General features: G+C 40.5%; 1 protein-coding gene across 1 annotated transcript in view; it reads left to right on the top strand.

Moving 5' to 3' along the window:
* The window catches only part of LOC132395455 (phosphatidylinositol 5-phosphate 4-kinase type-2 alpha), a 230,376-nt gene that overhangs the window by 160,561 nt on the left and 48,631 nt on the right, over positions 1-21,184 (top strand). Inside the window, exons 4-6 of the mRNA XM_059972099.1 lie at positions 8,016-8,168; positions 13,163-13,309; positions 15,643-15,681. Of these exons, the coding sequence (XP_059828082.1) occupies positions 8,016-8,168; positions 13,163-13,309; positions 15,643-15,681 (339 nt within the window). The remainder of the gene's footprint in view (positions 1-8,015; positions 8,169-13,162; positions 13,310-15,642; positions 15,682-21,184) is intronic.

The raw sequence follows: 21,184 nt of genomic DNA on the forward strand, positions 1-21,184 counted from the left end.
CATTAAATTCCATTTGCCATTTTCAACCCATTTTTCCAGCTGGTCCGGATCACACAGAAACCTTTTATAGCCTTCCTCTCTGTCCACTGTGCCCCCAGTCTTTGTGTCATCTACGAATCTGCTAATCCTGAGCACTACATTGTCATCCAGATCGTTGGTATAGATGACAAGTAATAACAGACCCAGCACTGGTCGCTGTGGCGCTCCACTAGTCATAGGGTTCCAGTCAGAGAGGCAACCATCTACTGCCACACTCTGGCTTCTTCCACAAAGCCGGTGTCTAATTTACCACCTTACCCTGAATGCTAAGCAACTGAACTTTCTTGACCAGCCTCCCATGCGAGTCTTTGTCAAAGCCTTGTAGACAATATCTACTGCCTTTCCTACATCAATTTTCCTGGTGAGTTGTTCTATTTTTGTCTGTTTTTCCTCCTGCTTTTCGTTCTCTGTTTCCTTCTCCTAGACGGAAATGAGAACAATTCTCCTAATTTGCATCTCTTCGACAGCAGCACCACAGCAGTGAGAACTTTGGAATTTTCCCTCTGCCATTTCTCAACGTTTCCAGGTCACCTTCACTTCATGTCGGTCAGCTCTTGCCTCACCAACAATACAGATAGCCTTTAAGAGTTGTACACCAGCTTTATTTGTCACTGGTGTCCCCTTGCTAATGCAGCCCCAAAATTATTGGAATATAGTGGTACAATAGTGTCTGAGCTGCAGCGTTCCAGCACAGGGTTTTGTATCTACCAGAGTTAATTGCTGCTAAATTTTGTTTTGATCCTCCTAGATTTATTGACATTCTTGTTCCTGCTGTCTCAGTCTTAAAAGAAACAGCAAGTTCTCCTCTCTTGCTTACAGCTGCATTCAAATTTGTATTTGAGTTATATGCAAATCATTTTATTTTGCATCAGCAGCCTTTAGTTCTTAGAGTCAAGAAAAATCCCCAGTCTGATTAGAAGTCCCTATTTTCCTGTAGGAATTAATCTCTTCAGTGCAGCTGTATTGGTGGTTCTACTCTGGTCATAAACCTTGTAAACTTTCCTTGTAAATTCCAAAAAGGAAAAGTGCCTGATGCTGCCAGTATGCTGAGTCATCTGATTTCTGAGGCAGTTCCCTGTTGTTGTGAATGACTCCAGTTCCGTGGGCTCTGAGATGTACTGATGGGTTTTACTACAGATGGGGCAGGGGGCACCTTGTACGAGGCATGAAAGAACGAACTTGGAATAGGAAGTTTGTTTCTGCAATTTGGTGCCTGGTGTCTGAATGGAATGGCCTGCCCACAATGTAACTAGGGCCTCGATGAAGGGCATGTGGGATGTTGGCCTTGGAGAGGTTGCTGATCTGGGTTTGCTCTGTGTATTTCAAGGATGTTGTGAAGGTAGTGCTGGCGGTTTCTCTCCAGTATGTTGAGGTCACAAATGTATCAGATGCATATGGTGAGGGCATTTTGGATCATTGCTGCCCCATTTGACCATGAGTTATGTACTAGGTTTGAGATCATGTTGCTCAAAGATGCCCTTTCCTCAGCTGACTGAATTTACATTGAAGGTGACGGTAATTTTTAATTACTTTGTTACGTAACCCCATAACTGGGTCACTTATCAGCAAAGATAGAGAGGTCCGTTGAAGTCTGATGGTACTATTTTTAAAAGTATTTATTGAAAAAGGGGCACAAAAGTAAGATTAATGCAAAAATACAGATAATATACGTCGTCAATACTAAATCTAAAAGCGCAGGTATAATAATAATCAATAAGAAATAGCTCTATCGTTTTCTAGGGGATAATGTATTGTCCGATGGAAATATAGAAGTCACTGTTAGTTCGTTCAAGCTGCAGCGTTTTGGGTTTAAGAGAGAGACGGGTTAAACTTGCCCAGGTCTTTTATGATGCCAATCCTTTGAGTCGTGGGAGTTGGTTTCCCCGTTGTTAGCTAAAAGCCGTTTTCCATGGAACAAGCCACCAGTTCCAGGCAAACGGAACTGAATGCACGTGGCCTCCTTCCAACGGCTTCCGCTATTACGGGATCGCTAGTGTTTCTTCTGGTGCGTCTGAGGGGCTGTTCCCACAGACCCTCTTTTATCCTGACTCACAGGGTCGCAGATGTCAATCAGGTTGGGGGTGATGCAATCCCTCCCTCAACCAGCCCACTTTGCCTGAGGGCTTCCACATAGCAGAGTATTTCAATCCACAAGCTCGCCTTCCAGAGACAATGGCCATGTCCCGTAGCTTTATATCGCCGGGGGAACGAGACATTCCAGACGTCTGTCTCTCATTTCCTGGGTCTCCTGACCCAACCCAATAGTGATCTTGCGATTCTCACAAAGGAGGGGGCTGCAGGCGTAACACTGTGAGGTGGAACCCGAGATACGTTTTCTTGGAACTTGTCATGGACCTTGTATTGACACAAGGAAGTGGTGAACAGGAGGGACAGATTGGTAGTGGAGTTACTATTGAAATTAGTACTTTTTAAAAGTGGTAACGTTACTCCGCTGTGAAGTCTCTTCGAGATTGGGAGTGGACTGCTGTTTGTGAATGACGAGAGTAAGCTGGTATGCTTCAGTGGATAAGTTCACGATGATTTGGAGCTTGGCCTCCAAGTGTGTGCATGCTCAGGCCTGCCAGAGAGAATGCCATTTCCGAAGTGGTCCTTGGCCACCTCCCAGATACCGAACAGCTCTTCTCCAAACCGCAGTGTGAGTGCTGTCTCTCCAGTGGTATGGTGGATAATGCACAGAACAGTTTCCTTCAGTGCAGCCCGAGGTGAAGCAAGGCTATCATTATCCCAGCACTTCTACCAGTCAAAATGCTGCAATTCAGTTCTAACAAGCCTCAGCTGGAAGGAACAAACCTATGGTACTAAAGAGAAACTGTTCACTCTACTTTGCATTCTTTCCGGAGCCAAGGAGGTACAGTATGCTAAAAAATGTAATGCACTAATTTGATCTTGATATGCTGTTGCCAGCTGTTAGTCATGTGCACCTGGATCCTATGGTGAGTGATAAAGCAATAGTTTCTGAGACTGACTTTGACAAAACTTTTCAAAAGTAGTTCTCAATTATCTGGATGTAGCTGCATCACTGATTTTTCTTGATTGCAAGTTATTTTTTGAAGTTGTATTGGGGCAACAAATAGCAGAGCTGAGCTATATTGGAATTAGAATTGGTTTATTATTGTCACAGGTACTGAGGTATAGTGAAAAGCTTGCCTTGCATACTTTTCATGCAGATGAAGTCATTACACAGCGCATTGAGGTGGTACAAGGTAAAACGAACAGAATGCTGAATAACATCAAACAAGTACAGAGAAAGTGTAGTGCAGGTAGACAATAAGATGCAAGGTAGATTGTGAGATTTAGAGTCATCTATTGTACTAGTGAACCATTCAATAGTCTTCTAACTGGGATAGAAGCTTTCTCGTATACCTGGTGGTATGCACTTTCAAGCTTTTGTATCTACTGCCCAATTGTTGAGGGAAGAAGAGAGAATTCTGAGGTGGGCGGGATCTTGGATTATGTTGACTGCTTTACCAAGGCAGTAAGAGGTGTAAACCAATTCCATGGAGTGGAGGCTGGTGTCTGTGACATGCTGGGCTCTGTCCATGACTCTCTACAGTTTCTTGCAGTACAGTAATGCATCTTTCTATTGTGTGTTGATTAAAAATTGGTAAGAGTGAATGGGGACGTGCCAAATTTCTTTAACCTCCTAAGGAAGTAGAGGCATTGGTGTGCTTTCTTGGCCATGGCATCTATGTGGCTGGACCAGGACTGCTCATAGTGATCATAGTGATGCTGCCCGATCTGCTGAGTTCATCCAGCTTGTTTGTACTGCTCATAGTGATGTTAACTTGTAGGAACTGGTTGCTCTTAATCCTCTCGACCTTAGCACCATTGATGAAGACAGGAGCATCTTTGCTGAAGTTAATGACATGACTCAATCAGCTGATCTGTCTCACTCCTGTGCATATCCTTGTCACCATCTGAAATTCTGCCAACAATAGTTGTATCATCAGCAAATTTATAGAAGGCGTCTGAGCTGTGGCCAGCTACAGTCATGGCTGTAGAGAGAGTAGAGCAGTGGGCCTAAACACACATCCTTGAAATGCACTAGTGTTGACTGTCAGCGAGGAGGAGATTTTAATTCCGATCCACACAGACTATGGTCTCTTGGTGAGGAAATCAAGGATCTATTAGCAGAAGGAGCTACAGCAGTCTGACGTAGCTATTACTATGGTCCAGGTGATCCAGGGTAGGGTAGAGAGCCAGTGAGATTGCATTCGCTGTAGACCTTTGTGCAAATTTGACAGGCAAATTGCAGCAGATGCAGATCCTTGTTGAGGCAGGAGTTGCTTCTAGCCATGACTAACCTGTCAAAGCACTTTGTCGCAATAGATGTGAGTGCCACTGTGCGATAGTCATTGAGGTAGCTCATCCTGCTCTTCTAGGGCACTGGTATAATAGTCACCACTTTGAAAGAGGTGGGGACCTCCGACTGCAGCAGTGAGAGATTGAAGATGCCCTTGACCCTCTCGCCAATTGTTTGGCACAGATTTTCAGAACCCTACCAGGTACACCATCAGGGCCTGATGCCTTGTGAAGGTTCATCCTCTGGAAGGATATTCTAACATTGGCTCACAAGACAAAGATGACAGGGTCACCAGATGCTGAAGGGATTCACACAGATGTAGTTTTATTCTCCCTTTCAAAGTGTCCTTAAAAGACATTGATCTCATCTGGGAATGAAGCATGACAGACACTTCTGATGCTAGGTTTTGCTTTGTAGGAAGTAATGGCCCACAAACCCTGCCAGAGCTGATGTGCATCCGGTTCCTCAATCGGAACTGCTTTCTTGCTTTTAAATTAGCCTTCCGTAGGTCGTACCCACACTTTGTCTCTAGTTCTGGATCACCAGTCTCGAATGCCACATACATAGCTCTCAGCAGACCAAAAAACTCCTGCTTCATCCACGGCTTTTGATTGGTATGTTCTCGAAGACACAGGCTCAAACCACACGGCTCTTGATGAAGTCTGTGACAACTGTGGCGTATTGATTCAGATTGGAAGCTGACGCCCTGAATATTGTCCACTCCGGTGACTGAGAGCAGTCCTGTAAGCACTCCTCCACTTCCCTTGATCTTATCTTCTTGGTCCACAGCACTGGCGCTACAGTCTTTCATCTCTGCCAGTGCCCTGGACTCACATTCTCCCTTCTGTACTCCGGCTCACTGTTGTTTGAGATGTGGCCCACTCTGCTGGTATCTGGAGTTACAGCAGTATCTGGCCACACAGGGGACTGAGGCTGCAGCCTTGTGGGCCACCAGCGTTCAGAGTAATCGTGATGCGAGTGCTGCAGCTCCTCACTGATTGTGGTTTGTTGGTGGGGAAGTCAAGGATCCAGCTGTGATAAGATCTCAAATACAAATAAACATACAATCATTATAAACTAAAAACTCCTCTACTGCATTTATGCCAAGTTCATGAAGAGGAAAGCACAGTGAGATGAACAGCAAAGTACGTTAGCATTTTGAGAAATCTTACAAAAATTTTACCTAACTCGTGCACCAAGAGATAAAATATTTTAAAATGTTGTGTTATCTCCATTTCATAAATATTCCTCATGTGATACTCTATGGACCTATTCTCATAGTAACAACATTTATTTGAAAAGAAAATGATCTAGGCTTGTTGCAGTTCTCAGGACTTTGTATCCAAAACAATTACTACTTGAAGCAGTGTATTACTCCTTTTATTGTAATTGACCACCGTGGAGTGTGTTGCAGATTAATCAATTTCAATCAATTAATCAATTAATCAGATTAATCAATTTCAATTAATCAAATTGAAATGCATCTAAAAGCCTTCCTTGTCAAAGTGGTCTTGTTAAGTATTGGCCTTGCAGTTTACTGTTATTTTATACACAACTCTAAACCACAATAGAAGGTTCACCTATTTTTAGTAATATTCGCAAACTCTGGACTGCTGCCAACTGAGTCAAATTGACACCATCCTTTCCACCAGTTACTCTGAGCTGTAACAAGCCTCGATTTTATTTTAACCTGAGTTTTGTAAAGGTGTTTCGGGTTTTGATCATTCACATTTACATTGCGTTTTGGTCTGGAGATTGCTCAGTACTACAATTAAACTCTTGCTTCACATTAACCGTTACATAGTTTTGAATCTTCAAGTTTATCTCTATTATCCTGTTTCTCCCTGACCTGCAGAATTTGCACATAACTAATGGAAACACTACATTATTGACAGCAAATTATCCTTTGTAATCTTTTCTGAGGCAAGATCAAAGTTACAAAATGTATTTATACACAGGCAATTATTTTAGTGAAGGTACAGAGCAGACTAATTGAGGTACCCTAACAACGAATAAAATTTGACTAATGCTTTAAGTAATATTGATTGAAATGCAGACTTTTAACGAACTTCAAGATATTAGTTGCAAAAAAGAAGAAATGCTATATATGTTGGCACTTCCATGGGATCCTGGATAATGGACCACAGTTTGTGCAGCTTCAGAGCTGTGTGTCAGACATGGCTATAAGCAGCACTGAGGTCCCACAGGGGACTGTATTGGCTCCCTTCCTGTTTTACCTGTATACCTTCAATTTTAGATACAACACAGTCATGTATTGACTAGATACAACGTAGTCATGTCATCTGCAGAAATTCTCTGATGACTCAGCAGTAGTTGGGTTTATAAAGGGGGGACAGGAGAGTGAATACAGGACCCTGGTGGAGGACTTTGTCGAATGGTGCCAGCTGAAACATCTGAAGCTCAACATCAGTAAGACAAATGAGATGGTGATGGACTTTGGGAGACTAATCCTGCACTGCTCCCTGTTACCATTGATGGTGAGGAAGTGATGTGATGGGGACCTATAAGTACCTATGGGTACACCTGGATGACAGACTGGAGTGGAGCACCAACACAAAGGCTTTGTACAAGAAGGGCCAGAGTCACCTTTACTTCCAGAGGAGAGTCAGGTCCTTTGGAGTATGTAGGCCTCTCCTTCACATATTTTACCAGTCTGTTGCTGCTAGTACAGTCTTCTCTATGCGGTGGTGAGCTGGGGCAATGGCATCAACACAGCTGTTGCCAACAGACTCGATAAACTGATTGGAAAGGCTGGCTCTGTTATAGGAGTCAAATTGGACACACTGGAGGCTGTGGTAGAACAACAAAACCTACAGAAAATCCTGGCAATTCTGGACAATATTTCTCACCTTCTGCATGCCACCTTGGTTAAACAGAGGAGCACTTTTAGTAATGGACTAAGACAACTGTGCTACTCCAAAGAGTGCTATTCAATGTCATTCTTACCCTTGACCATTAGGCTCTATAATGAGTCAATCTATAGCCGGGGAAGTGATGACCCCCTCCTGTTAAACTGTCTGAGATAACATTTTTTATTCTTTATAACTTATCTTCTAATATTTGTATATCTGCACTTGTACTGCTACTGTGACACTGTTTTGTGTTAGGTAAATGGAGTATCTTGTTACAGATCCTGCACTGCGCCCAGTTTGCAAACAAGAAGTTGCAAGTTGTAATGCCATACATCTGTTTGCAGTTGTGTTGATAGATAAAGCAAAGGCCAGCAAAATCTTGGATTACAGTACCACTGCATCCTTAACATAGACCAGAGCATCCAGAGTAGATGGGTACAGCCTTAATTTAATATTTCATCAGATGAAATATGGTTCTATTAACTCAATAGTTCTTTAGCTTAGTCTTCAGCACAAATGTATTGGTGTGGAACTTGAACCCGAGGCTCCTGGCTTTGTCAAAGTGGCCCCAACTAGGCCAGGATGACATTTAGAATTTCCTCCCTAAGTTTTCCTCAATTAATAATTGCTAATCCAAGGATGAATAGCTTTTTCGTAAACTTTTGCTATTTACCACATTAAGTTAACTGAGAGCAGGACCTCACAACAGAGTCTGGAATAACAGTCATTCAACTCACTATTAAACCATGTGGTCACCATGCTGTTTCCTTTCCTTTCAGAATTCTGTGACACGAAGTGCTCCCTTCTCAAATGACTCGCAAGGTCGAAGTGGAGCTCGTTTTCACACCACCTATGACAGAAGATATGTAGTCAAAACTATATCCAGTGAAGATGTGGCTGAGATGCATAACATATTGAAAAAATACCATCAGGTAACAGTTGGACTTGTATGGGCTAATCTCTGTTTAATAAGAAAATTAACGTGTTCACTTTGTTTTTCACTCTTCATCCTTCTATTAAGAATTTAATAAGCATAGCAATATGTTGTATTTAAGGTGGGACCTGTATAGAAGGTACAGCTTTCACCCTAACCAGAGGGGTACCAGTATCCCTAGTGTTACTCAGGATGGTTTAATAGGGTGGGAACCGGGCAGCAAGTCAAAAGTTGGAGGGATTAATGGGAAGGTAGAGGTTATGACAAGCAAGTCTGAAAGGAAGGAGGGACAGAGACTGGGCTCTAATTTTTATTTTAATGGAAGTAGTATTATGGGTAATGCAGATCAACTTAGAACCTGGGTCAGTGCATGGAACTGTGATATTTTTGCCTTTTCAGTGATATGGTTACAAGGCCTGCAGCTCAGCGTTCCAGGATTTAAATGCCTCAGGTGTGAAAGTGAGGTTAAAAGAGCTAGAAGAGTTACATTACTAATCAGTGAGAGTGTTAGAGCTCCACTCGGGACTTGCAGCTGTATCTCGGTTAATTGCACCAAACCAGGTTGTGAAGCTCAGTAATGCAGGGGTAAGCAGACAGAACTATAGCAATAGAGGGAGTGGACAGGAAATCCCGTGGCTGTCTCCCTGTTTCCAGGTTCCAGGATGTCTCTGAGCAGCCATATAACATTCTTAGTGGGAAGCGCGAGCAACCAGAAGTCATTGTGTACGTTGGCACAAATGACAAAGGTAAAGAAAGGAGTGAGGTCCTGTAGAATGAATATAAGAATTTAAGAAGCAATACCTTCAAGGAAGCGATCTCTGGATTATTTCTAGTGCCACATGCTAATGAGAATAATAGGAGGATGTGGTAAATGAATGTGTGGCTGTAAAATTGGTGTAGGGGGTCAAGGATTCAACCGTTGGGATCTCGTCTGGGGCAGAGGTGATCTGTACAAGAGAAACTGGTTGCAATCGAACTGGAGGGAGACCCAGGTCCTGCTGGACAGGTTTGCTAGTTCAGGTTAGTTCAGCAGCCGGGTGGGATTTTAAGCCACAGGAATCAAATGACAGCCTGGATATATGACTAACATTTCAGTGGGAGACCATATTGGAAACGGCGATCATAGCTCTGTAGGTTTTCAGATAGCAATGAATAAGGACAAGTTTGGATCTCGTTTGAAAGCATTAATTTGGGGCAGCGTGATTACAGCTTTATTAGGCAGGAGCTGGGGAAAGTAAATTGGGAACAGATTTTATTGGGTAAATCTACATCTGACATATGGGATTCATATAAAACCCGCTGACTGGAGTTCAGGGCAAGCATATTCCAATAAAAAGGAAGGAAAAAGATGCAAAAGAAGGGAATCTTGAGAAGTTGTAAGTTTGATCAAAATGAAAGAGGAAACATATGAAAGATGAGGGAAGTTGAATTCGGTCATGGTCTTTGAGGAATATAAAGAAAGCAGAAAAGAACTCAAGCAAGGAATTGGGAGGACAAGATGAGGAGATGACATGTCCTGTGCAAGAAGAATTAAAGAGAATTCCAAGGCATTTTTAAGTATGCCACAAACAAGGGTGACAAAGGAGAGGGTATGATTGCTGAAGGATAAAGGAGGAAATTTTATGGTTGGACTGGAGGATGGCATCAAACTACTTAACGGATAGTTTGCATCAGTATTCACTAAGGAGAAGAACTTAGAGCAGGGAGTCACAACCTTTTTATGCCATGGACCAATACCATTAAACAAGGGGTCTGTGGACCCCAGGTTGGGAATCACTGATATAGTGAGATTAGCATTGGGTATTCTAATATGCTAGTAGATTTTGAGATAAAGAAGGAGATTAAAGTTAATAAGTCCCTGGAGCCTGATGGAATCTACCTCGGGTTATTGAGAGAGACAAGAGAAGATATTGCTGAGGCTTCAACAAAGGTCTTTTTATCCTCTCTAACCAGAAGTGAAGTTCCAGAGGACAGGAGAGTAGCCAATATTGTTTTTTTTTTATCTTAAATTTGGTAATCCAAAGACTTGAGTAAGGCATTTGACATGATCCTTCATGATAGGTAAGCTGGTGAATTAAAATGCATGTGATCCACTGTGATTTTATCGTTTAAATTCTGATTTGGCTTACCTGTAGACAGATGCTACGGTAGAAGGCTGTTACTCTGGCTGGAAGTCTGTGGCCAGTGGTGTTCCACAGGAATTAGTGTTAGGGCCTCTGTTGCTTGTTTTTTATATATATATATATATATCTTGGATGAAAATGTAGATAGATTGACCAGTAAGTTTGCAGATGACACAAAAATTGGTAGAATTGCAAATAGTGAAGATGGTCATCAAAAGATAAAACAGCATATAGATTGGTTACAGTTATGGACAGAAAAATGGCAGCTGAAGTTTAATCTGGGCAAGTGTGAGATGTTGCACTTTGGGAGGCCAAATGTAAGGGGGATAGTATAAAGTTAATGACTGGATCCTTAACAGCATTGACATACAGGAGGATTTTGGGCTGCAGGTCCATACCTCCCTGAAAGTAGTAACACAAGTAGATGGCATGGTGAAGAAGGCAGGTGCTATCTCCAGGACAGGAAGTCATGATGTAGTTGTATAAAACTTTAGTTAGGCTGAACTTGAAGTATTGCATGCAGTTCTGGTTGCCCCATTGAAGGATGAAGTGGCCTGGGAGAGGATGCAGAAGACATTTACCAGGTTGGTAGGTATCAGCCAGTGGGAAAAGTTGGACATACTTGGATTGTTTTTTCTGATAGGTTGGAGGCTGAGGAGAGACCTGTGGAAGTTTGTGAAATTATGAGAGACATAGAAAGGGTGCACAGCCAGAATACGTATCCCAGTTAGAAATGCAGAAAACTAAAGTGTATAGTTTAAACATGAGAGGGCAGGGAAAATTTAAAGAGAATGTGTGGAACAAACATTTTTGCACTGAAAGTAGTGGGTGTCTCAAGCTCGCTTCTAGAGGTGGTAGTGGGAACAGAAAAAAAAGATGGTGGCCTTCAAGAGGCTTTTTGATGGGCACTTGAAGATGCAGAAAATGGAGGGATATGGATCATGTGCAGGTCGAGGGGATTAGTTTGACATCATACTCAGCACAGGCATCCAGGCTAAAGGGCCTGTTCCCATGCTGTACTATCTTCTAACCTTAAGTTCAAAGTATACTAAGTGTTATAAATTGTGGAATTAAAATCTAGATTGTGTCTTGGGTATGTATGTTTTTCACAGATAACTGCAAAATGAACATAAAATCTTATGAGCTGAGATGAGTTCATGATAATATTTTGAGTTATTTTACAATTTGTGAATGTTCTCATAATAAGAGTGCTCTTAATTTTTCTTTCCATTTTGTTATTGGAGCATTATTTACCACAAAAATGCAAAATACTGTAGGATTTACTTGAGATTATTGTACTAATATTTTAATTTCAAAGCTTTGTTCACAAAGAAATATTTCTAACTTAAAAATGTCTGTAGACTTTTGAACTATTTTCACCGGCAGAATAGTGACAACATTCAGCTTTCTTTGTTTCCTTACTGTTCAACTTTGCAACTGCATTTGTGAAGCAATTGATCCATTTCCTGCCAGTGCTTGTTTAGTGCCCCATTTGCAAAATGGCTGCCCTGAACACTTCTGTAGTGGAATGTACCATAAATAGTTAACATTAAGATAGAATTTAAAGAGGAAAAGCCTAGGTCTTTCCATGATAATATCTATATACATATCCATTTCCAATTGTGTGAAAGATGTCTATTTAAAAGAGCCCATTTATTGGCCGATCTTGTGATACTGCAAAATAATATGATAATATGGCAATAATATATATACCATATTGGAAACTTCACTGGAGTGTTCAATACTGGGTACTGTTTCTATATTATGTCAACTGGTGAACATCGATACTTGTTTGCAGAAATAGCATTTTTTTTGGTGAAACAGTTAAGTAAATAACCTGAGGGCTTCATTCACACCTCACCATACCGACATTCTTTCATATCAACAACTAGCAAAAGCAGCTGGGGATTTTTTTTAAAAGGCTGTTACTAATTGTTGTGAAGTTTTTGAACACTTAATGTTTTGAATCGTACTTCAAAAAACATGTGCATAATACTGTTAAAGAAACCAAACTTTTTCAATGGACTGAAGACTTCAGTCCAATAAAATGCTCAAGGGAAGAATCACTTGCATATTATTCAAATTCTGTCCTGCCTGGTGGGACGTTTAGTTTTGATATTACATAATAGTTCACTGTATGTGCATTTCTCCTTTGAAGTCAGAATGTGCATCACAATAAACTGTCTTGTTGAATGGAATGTGTCGTAAAGCACATTAATCTCTTTTGTGAATCTCTACCCTTAACTAACTGATGGATAGTGATGTGTCTCAGGATGGAAGACATTATCACTGTATTCAGATAAGCACTTCTGTCAGGTGTGATAGGACCAAGTGCAGAAGGTGACTCTTTAATGATCTGTTGCTGTGCACTGCCTCATGGAGCAGCCCACACGTGCAAATCAGATTTTTTCCATCTCACACAGAATCTATTCTTCATTGAAATTAGGAGTGCTTAAGGTAGCCTTCCACTCCTCTCATATAAAAATGTTTCATATGGTTCATTTGTCTTAACTAAGGGCTTGCACCGATACTGACTTTTTATCTACTTTGCCAGGGAAGGATTTGAGTCCAATTCCAATGAACAGTATGGCATCTTGTTGAATTCCAACCTGACAATTATTTTCATGTTTATATATTTCCATATTTGTATTTTTTCTGTAAATTGTCTTTGCAGATCCAGGTGATTGTGTCAGATTGTTCCGTCTGCCGAGAATGTAACTTATTTCCATGCTATTTTTGAGACAAATCTGTTTACCCGCAGCTTCGAATGTTTTTGTTGTTGCACTCGTTTATGAATGTCTCAGTTTGATCACTGCAGAACTAAGTATTGGTTTTCTTTATTATGCACTTTTGTCTTTGCTTCATGCAGTATATTGTGGAATGTCATGGAAACACCCTCATTCCACAGTTTCTTGGAATGTATCGACTGACAGTGGATGGGGTTGAGACCTACATGATTGTTACAAGGAATGTTTTTGGTCATCGGCTCCCCGTTTACAGAAAGTATGATCTGAAGGTAATGAGAACTGAGCTGTAAAATTGGTCATTAGAATCTTTTCTCACTAACAATATTTTTAGTTGGGAAAGTTTTGAAAATGTTGATAATAATATTTTTTCTCCTTATGGTTTCTGTTTTTTTGGTTTAAAGTAAGTTTTGGATATTTTCCAGTAAGCACTTCCAGTTGTTTCCCATTAGCAAACATCTTGACTAACTCAAAGTATTGGCAGGGAAATGCCAATATATCTCCCAGCCAGTAAACTGAAATTACTAGAAGTACAGTTGCTTACATGTTTTAACAATTTTTGCAATCCCTTCCTTCTCACTACATGCACATTTGCACCTGTTTCTAATGGTACAGTTGAACTTACACTGGAATTGTGCTACATTTATCAATAACTTACCATTATCCACGTTGGATCAGTGGAGTTAAGATGGATGTCAGCAAGTCAGAACCCTATTTGCCCTGACTGAAATATTGCTTGGGAGAGAGACACATGTATCTATCAGAAGTTTAGATTATCCAGGTGGTTTGGGAGTAGTCCTAATTATGTTTTAAACATGTGTTACTATTGTGCCATGTGGTCTCAGCTCCAGTGAAAAGTTTTTGAAATTTCTTGATGAAGCAATCTCACTTGTTTTGGGATTGGTGCCATCTGGAACAATGTTGAACCCTGCCAATGAATTTATAGTGAAAGTGTAGAATTTGAGTCATTACCTTTGGTAAATTATTGGTAAGCTGGTAAACTGGTTTATAATTAGAAACATAAAAAAACTATAACACAATGCAGGCCCATTGGCCCACAAAGCTGTGCCTGCATTGTGTTATAGGTTTTTATCTTTATCACATGGCCTTATCTTAGAACGAACTAGGTTTACCCATAGCCCTCTATTTCTCTAAGCTCCATGCACCTATCCAGGGGTCTCTTGAAAGACCCTATCATTTCCGCCTGCACCACCGCCACCGGCAGCCCATTCCACACACCCACCACTCTCTGCATAAAAAACTTACCCCGATCTCCCATCTGGACCTAATTGTCACATGTACCAACGTAACACCCACATAGTGCTGAAGGAACTCAACAGCCAAAGTGAAAATAAAACCCCTGTCCCAACTCTTTGTTTTCTGACAATATATCACATCCTTTCCATCATACTAGAGTATCAGGTATTCCAGAAATGGTTTAAGCAATACATTCACAGCAGAATCTATAGCAAGAACCATAGCAAGAACATAGATGCACATCTTCATGAATTTCTTTTTCTCTTATGAGTAGGCATATGTTTTGTATATTTACATTTGACGGCACATTAGATTAAAGTAGTCCCTCAAAGTCCCTCTTAACTTGTGAAGTAACTTCTAATATGGTGCCATGACAAGTTCCTTTTGAAAAGCCAACTATATTGCATCTATCCCCTATGAATGAAACTTAAAGAACTCAAATAAATTTGTCATACATGATTTCCTCTTGCAGAAATTGTACTGACTCAATTTGTGACATAACTAAGTACAAGATATTTCCAGTGATAATTATTCTGCTAACTGGCCCACTGTTTGCCTCACTTCCTTTATAAATAAGGGAATGAAATTTCTAATCCTCTGTAATTTCTCCAGAATCTACAAGGTTTTGATTTGGAAGATTACACCCACTGCCTCCACTGAGAATTTATCAGCCTTCAGCTGCATTGTTTTCTGATGGGGAAAGATAATGTCACTTGATTCCTTAACTTCCTCTTCTATAATCCCACAATTCAGAAACTGAAATTAACACTGAAAACTGAGTGGTTACCCTCTGATCCTGAATACTGTAATTGTTGTGATTCTCTTTTTCTTATTCAATTTATATCTGAGCTATTTTAGATTAGGTAAATTGTTGTCTAAAGTAGTCCAGGATTTTCTCTTGGTTACTTAAGGGAGCAATTACTTTCTAGTTGTTGCTGAATTCTCGTACTTCATAGATAATTTAAGAAGATTCGTACTTAATTGCTTTTGAAATATTTTTGCTGTACTTCTTTCTTTTTAAGTCTGTCTTATTAGTTTCATGTTTTGTCACTTATTTGTCAACCTCCCAATCCAATTCCTCTTGGGACATGCAACTTGAACATTTATTTGGCATGTCAGTATTCAAAACTTATAAAATAATCTTTTAACATCTCCAGTATGTCAATCTATATCTCCAAGCAATACTTACCTGCATTGCACTTAAATGATGGATAGTTTACAATTATATTAATATTTCAAGTTACATTTTGAGAGATTGAAAAATTTTCCCCATACGATGGGGTGTCCGATTGAGTTTGTTTTTTTTTAAGGACATTTGATGACACCCAATTTTTGTTTCTTGTTTCAGGGTTCCACTGTAGCCAGAGAAGCTAGTGACAAAGAAAAGGTAATTTTCCATTTATTCTTGACTGTAATGATGATGGAGCACATGAATTAAGATTTATATCAGCAATAATACAAAAATACTTTGCTATTTATAAATTATTTCAGTAACGTGACTAACTTAACATATGACAAAAAGAATTTTAAAATCTGAAATGTTGCAAGTAGTCAGCAGATCAGACAGTATCTTTAAATTTAAGAATGTGAGTAATAAGCAGCAGGAATAACATATAAAGCACTGGAACTCACAGGAACTCAGCAGATCAGGGGACATTTGTAGAGAGAACTGGATAGTCAATATTTCTGGTCAAGACCCTTCACCACAAGTTCATTTGACCAGACAATGTGAAGAGTTTTGACCCAAAACATCCACTGTCTATTTCCATCCTTGGCTGCTGCCTGAACTGCTGAGTTCCTCCAGCATTTTGTATGTTGCACAGTTCAACACCTGCAGATGCTTCTGCCTCCAAATAAAGTAGGAATAGGATACTGCATTTTGACTTCTCGTACCTGCTCCACTATTCAATAAAATTGTCATTACAAAGTTCTATCACCACTCTGCATCAAACCTATAACTCTTGATTCTCTTTGGAGAGAGAAACCGAGTTTAATTTTTGACCTAACATCAGAATCAGGAGAAGATATGTGACTAAACAGTTTTTAAGATGGAAAGGAAAAAGGATGAAAGATTGAAAAGGAAGGGTCTTCAATAACATTAAAGGCTAGGGAAATCATGGTGCAAGCAAAAAGAATTATATTGGAAATTGCTGGTTCTGAAGGACGCATAAGTCAAAATAGCTGAATCATTATTTCAAATAGTTACATTCATGGTGTAGACCAGAAGAGCTGAAATCTGAGAATTGTTCCTCATACCTTCTGACTTTCTTTAGAGACTGTTGTAAGTACGTACAATAGGTGAGGCCATAAACATAGATAAAGGCAATTATTGGGAATCTTGGGGGTCACACTTGTTTGTAACAGGTTTGTAACAAAAGCAGTCACTCAAACAGTGTTTAATCCTCTCCCAAATAGAAAAAATCCCACTCTGAGCAATGTATGTTGTATATGAATTTTTACTTTGAAAAAGGTTCATGTCAATTGCTCATTGGCCTGTCATGTTTATGCTAGGAAGGGGGAGGGATCAGAAACCTTCCCATTCATTTTTGCCTTTCATCCCCTTTTCTGTCAATTGTCTGCAGTATGTCCATTTCCTTCTGTGCCTTGCCTATTTAATTGGTTGTCTAAATGCCTCATAACATACAGAACTACCTCTTCAGCCAAAATGTTCCAGATATCAACCACTCTATGTGTAAAGCAAAACTTTAAAGCTCCTTCCTATTATTTCAAAACTATTTCTCTTACATTGAGTATTCCTACCATGGGAAGATTTTAACTACCCTATATATGTCTGTTATTATCTTATATACTTCTGCATGTCACTCCTCTGTCTCCTGTGCTTTACGAAAAACAGACCAATCCTACCTAATAACTACAATATCTCTACATAACTAAAGTCTTCCAAATCAGGCAGCATCCTGACAATCCCTCTCTTCATTCTCTCCTGCTGTCATCACATCCTTCACGTGATGTGGCGAGCAGGCAGGATGCAAACATGAGCAGTCACTTATTTGGCTGAGGCAATGCAAGGTTTAAAAGAGCTCCGGGCCTTTTGGGACGTTTTGGCAGACTGCAATCATAATGATCTATTAGACACTCGGCAAAGACCAGTAAAAAGAAGCGAGGTTTGAGAGGAGCGGTATTGTAACAGTGGACAGTGTTTGAGTAACCTAGCTTTGGCTCAACAGACTTTGGCTGGACAAGCTTGGGTGTGAACAAGCGGGGCCTCTAAATAATTTTCAAGTAAGTTTTTTTCCTCTCTTTCTTTGTCTATTAGCCCACAGCTAATGGGGTGAGTATGGGTTCATGGTTAGTGGTATGTTCTTTGTGTGAGATGTGGGAATTCTGCAAGAGGAGATGATAGTTAGGAACTACAAGGAGGTAGGCACCCCAAAGTTACAGAAGACAGGTACCTGGGAGACTGTCAGGAGAAGAGAAGGGAAATAAGCATCCAGTGCAGATTACCACTGTGGGGGGAACTCCTACCATGGGGAAGCTGCAGTGACCTGGTTTCTGGTATGGAATCTATCTCTGTGGCTCAAAAGGAGAAGGGGAGGCAGAAGAGGAATGTATTAGTGATAGGGAATACCGTAGAGGAGCAGATAGGAGATTCTGTAAGTGTGAAAAAGACACCCAGATGGTATGTTGCCTCCCAGGTGCCAGGTTCAGGGGCATCTCAGGTTGGGTCCACAGCATTCTAAATGGGGAGGGTGAGCAGCCAGGAATCATGGTGCATATTAATACAAATGGCATTTTTGGGCAAGGGAAGAAGTCCTGAAGAGAGTATATAGGGAGTTGGATAGAAAGTGGAAAAGCAGGATCTCCAGGGTAGTAATCTTTGGATTTCTGCCTTTGTCATAGACCAATGAGTGTAAAAATAGCATAATTTGGTAAATAAGTCTGTGCTGGCATTGAAAAGGGTCCAGAGGAGGTACTCGAGAACGATTCTGGAAATGAAAAGTTAGTGTATGAGGAGCTTTTGGGGCTCTCAGCCTGTAGTCAGTGCAGTTCGGAAGACTGTTGGGAGATGTCAATAAAACCTGTTGTATATTGAATGCCCTAGACAGAATGGACATGGGAACATCTAGGATCAGAGATTTTTCTTCAGATACAGTATATAGAGTAAGAGGTGAAAGTGGATACCAGATCACCAGAAAATGATGCTGGAGAGGGAGTAATGAGGGACCAGTAAATGGTGGGCAAGCTTAATATTTTAGCTTAATATAAAGCTTAGTATTTTGCGTCAGTCTTCAATGTGGAAGGAACTAGTGTTATGCCATAAATTCAGAAGTGTCGGGGCCAGAAGTGAGAATGGTTGCTATTACGAGGAGGTGCTTGTGAGGTGAAAAAGTCTGAAGTAGATAAGTCACCTGGACCAGGTGGACTACATCTCAGGGTTCTGAAAGAGGTGGCTGAAAAGATTGTGGAGGCATTAGTAATAGTCTGTCAAAAATCACTAAATTCTGGAATGGTTCCGAAAGAATGGAAAATTGTCGCTATACTCTTTGAGCTGGGAGGGAAGCAGGAGAAAGGAGATTATAGGCCAGTTAACCTGACCTCATTGGTTGGGAATATGTTGGAGTCCATTATTAAGACTGAGGTTTCTGGTACTTGGAGGAGCATGACAAAGTAGGCCAAAGTCAGCATGGTTTTCTTAGAGATAAATCTTGCCTGACAAATGTATTGGAATTCTTTGAGAAAATAACAAGCAGGATAGATAACGGAGAATCAGTGGATGTTGACTATTTGGATTTTCATAATGCCTTTGACAAGGTGTCATATATGAGGCTGCTTAACAAGATAGGAGCCCTTAGTATTACAGGGAAGATGGAAGATTGGCTGACTGGCAGGAGGCAAAGAGTGCGAGTAAAGGAGGCCTTTTCTGGTTGACGACTGATGTTCTCCATTGCTCAGAATTGGGACAACTTCTTTTCCCATTATATGTCAGTGATTTAGATGATGGGATTGGTAGCTTTGTGGCCAAGTTTGCAGACGATATGAAGATAGATAGAGAGGTAAACAGTGTTGAGGCAGCAGGGAGTCTACAGAAGAGCTGAGGCAGATCGGGGGAATGAACAAAGAAGTGGGAAGTGAAATATAGTCCTGGCAAGTGTATGTTCTTACACTTTGGTAGAAGGAATAAAGGCACAAACTATTTTCTAAACAAGGAGAAAATTCAAAAATCAGAAGTGCAAAGGAGCTAGGGAGACCTTGTAGGATTGCCTCAAGGTTAATTTACTGGTTGAGTCAGTGGTAAGGAAGGCAAATGCCATGTGAGCAATCATTTTGAGAGGACTAGAATTTCAGAGCAAGGATGTAATGCTGAGACTTTATAAGTCATTGGTTAGACTGCACTTGCAAGTATTGTGAGCAATATTGAACCCCTGCTCTAAGAAAAAAAAGTGCTAGCATTGGAGAGGGTCCAGAGGAGGTTCACGAGATTAATTTCAGGAATTAAAGGCTTTCCATATGAAAAAGTTGTTTGATGGCTCTGGACTTGTACTCGCTAGAGTTTAGAAGAACGAATGGGGTCTTATTAAAACCTACTGAACCTAGATCAGTGGTTCCCAAACTTTTCTATGCCCCACACCCTTAGGAAATGTTTGATTAATGCTCGCACCCCCTACAAAAGTAAAATCACATTTGAAGATGAAGAAATCTAATTTCTAATTTTTGAACCACATAGAATACTGCGGGTGATTAAATTGAACTTAAAAAAATAAGCTTTTAACTCAGTGCATAAAATGCAAATATAAATTGAGCAATTAGATTCTAATTTATTCAGAAAAAATTGTAAACAGTAAAATCAATCCCAATTGCGAACATAAAATTCAATGACTTCTTTGCTCCTGCTTCTCATTCATGATTTTGTCAAAACGAGGAACTTACTTGCTGACTGCGATCGGCAGATCTGCCTGTGGATTCAGGCAATTCCTAGATTTTGTCTTGATTGACAAAAGAGAACTGAATCCAGATTCACACAAGTATGCTGTTGCAAATGGAATGAGGACACGGAGTGCTTTTCCACCAAGTCCTGAGAACATAGCCAGTGCTGCACACCAAAACTCCTCCAAAGTCTTGCTTTCAAATTGCATTTCAAGAGCTCGATTTGTCCACAAATCAGTAAGATCTTCCTTCAGCTCTTCAACATCTGACATTTTCTCCAGATTGTAGGAATATGGATTCATGATCCATTCTTCTGAAATCTTCAGGTCTCCAGCAGCAAAATATCCATCAAACGATTCTGACAGCATTTCCAAATGAGCCACAATTTCTTCCCGCGCAGTAGGAGTAATGGATCCAGCATCATCAACCATCTCTTCTAGTGAAGGAAAATTTGAGGCACTGCCTCTTTCCATCCTTCGACGCCAAAGACATAACTTTCCTTTGAAGGCATACAACTTTTCACAAGCCTTCAATATGTTTATCCCTTTTCCTTGAAGAGAAACACTCTGGTCGCTCATACGAGTGAAAATGTCAGCTAAGTAAGCCAACATTTGGGCGAATTCCTGTAATTCCATTGCCCCAACCAGATCACATTCACACTCCTCCAGAAAAATTTTGATTTCTTCCCGCAGCTCAAAGAAGCGGGTTAAAGCTTGTCCTCATGACAATCAACGGATTTCTGTGTGGAAAAGCAAAACTGAATGCTCACTTCCCGGATCCTCACAAAATGATTTGAAGATGCGATGGTTCAAAGCACGCCCCCTGATCCAGTTGATGATCTTCCCACAAGTATCAAGGACTTTCTTCAAACTTGGAGGCAGTGTTTCTGATGCCAAAGCATGCCGATGTAGAAAACAACGGGTAACTTGCTAGTCTGGAATCTCCTTTTTCATCAATGCAGAAAAGCCAGATTTATTTCCAAGCATTGCAGGTGCCCCATCAGT

Source organism: Hypanus sabinus, chromosome 6 (assembly GCF_030144855.1).
Source record: "Hypanus sabinus isolate sHypSab1 chromosome 6, sHypSab1.hap1, whole genome shotgun sequence".
In the NCBI taxonomy this organism is placed as follows: domain Eukaryota; kingdom Metazoa; phylum Chordata; class Chondrichthyes; order Myliobatiformes; family Dasyatidae; genus Hypanus; species Hypanus sabinus.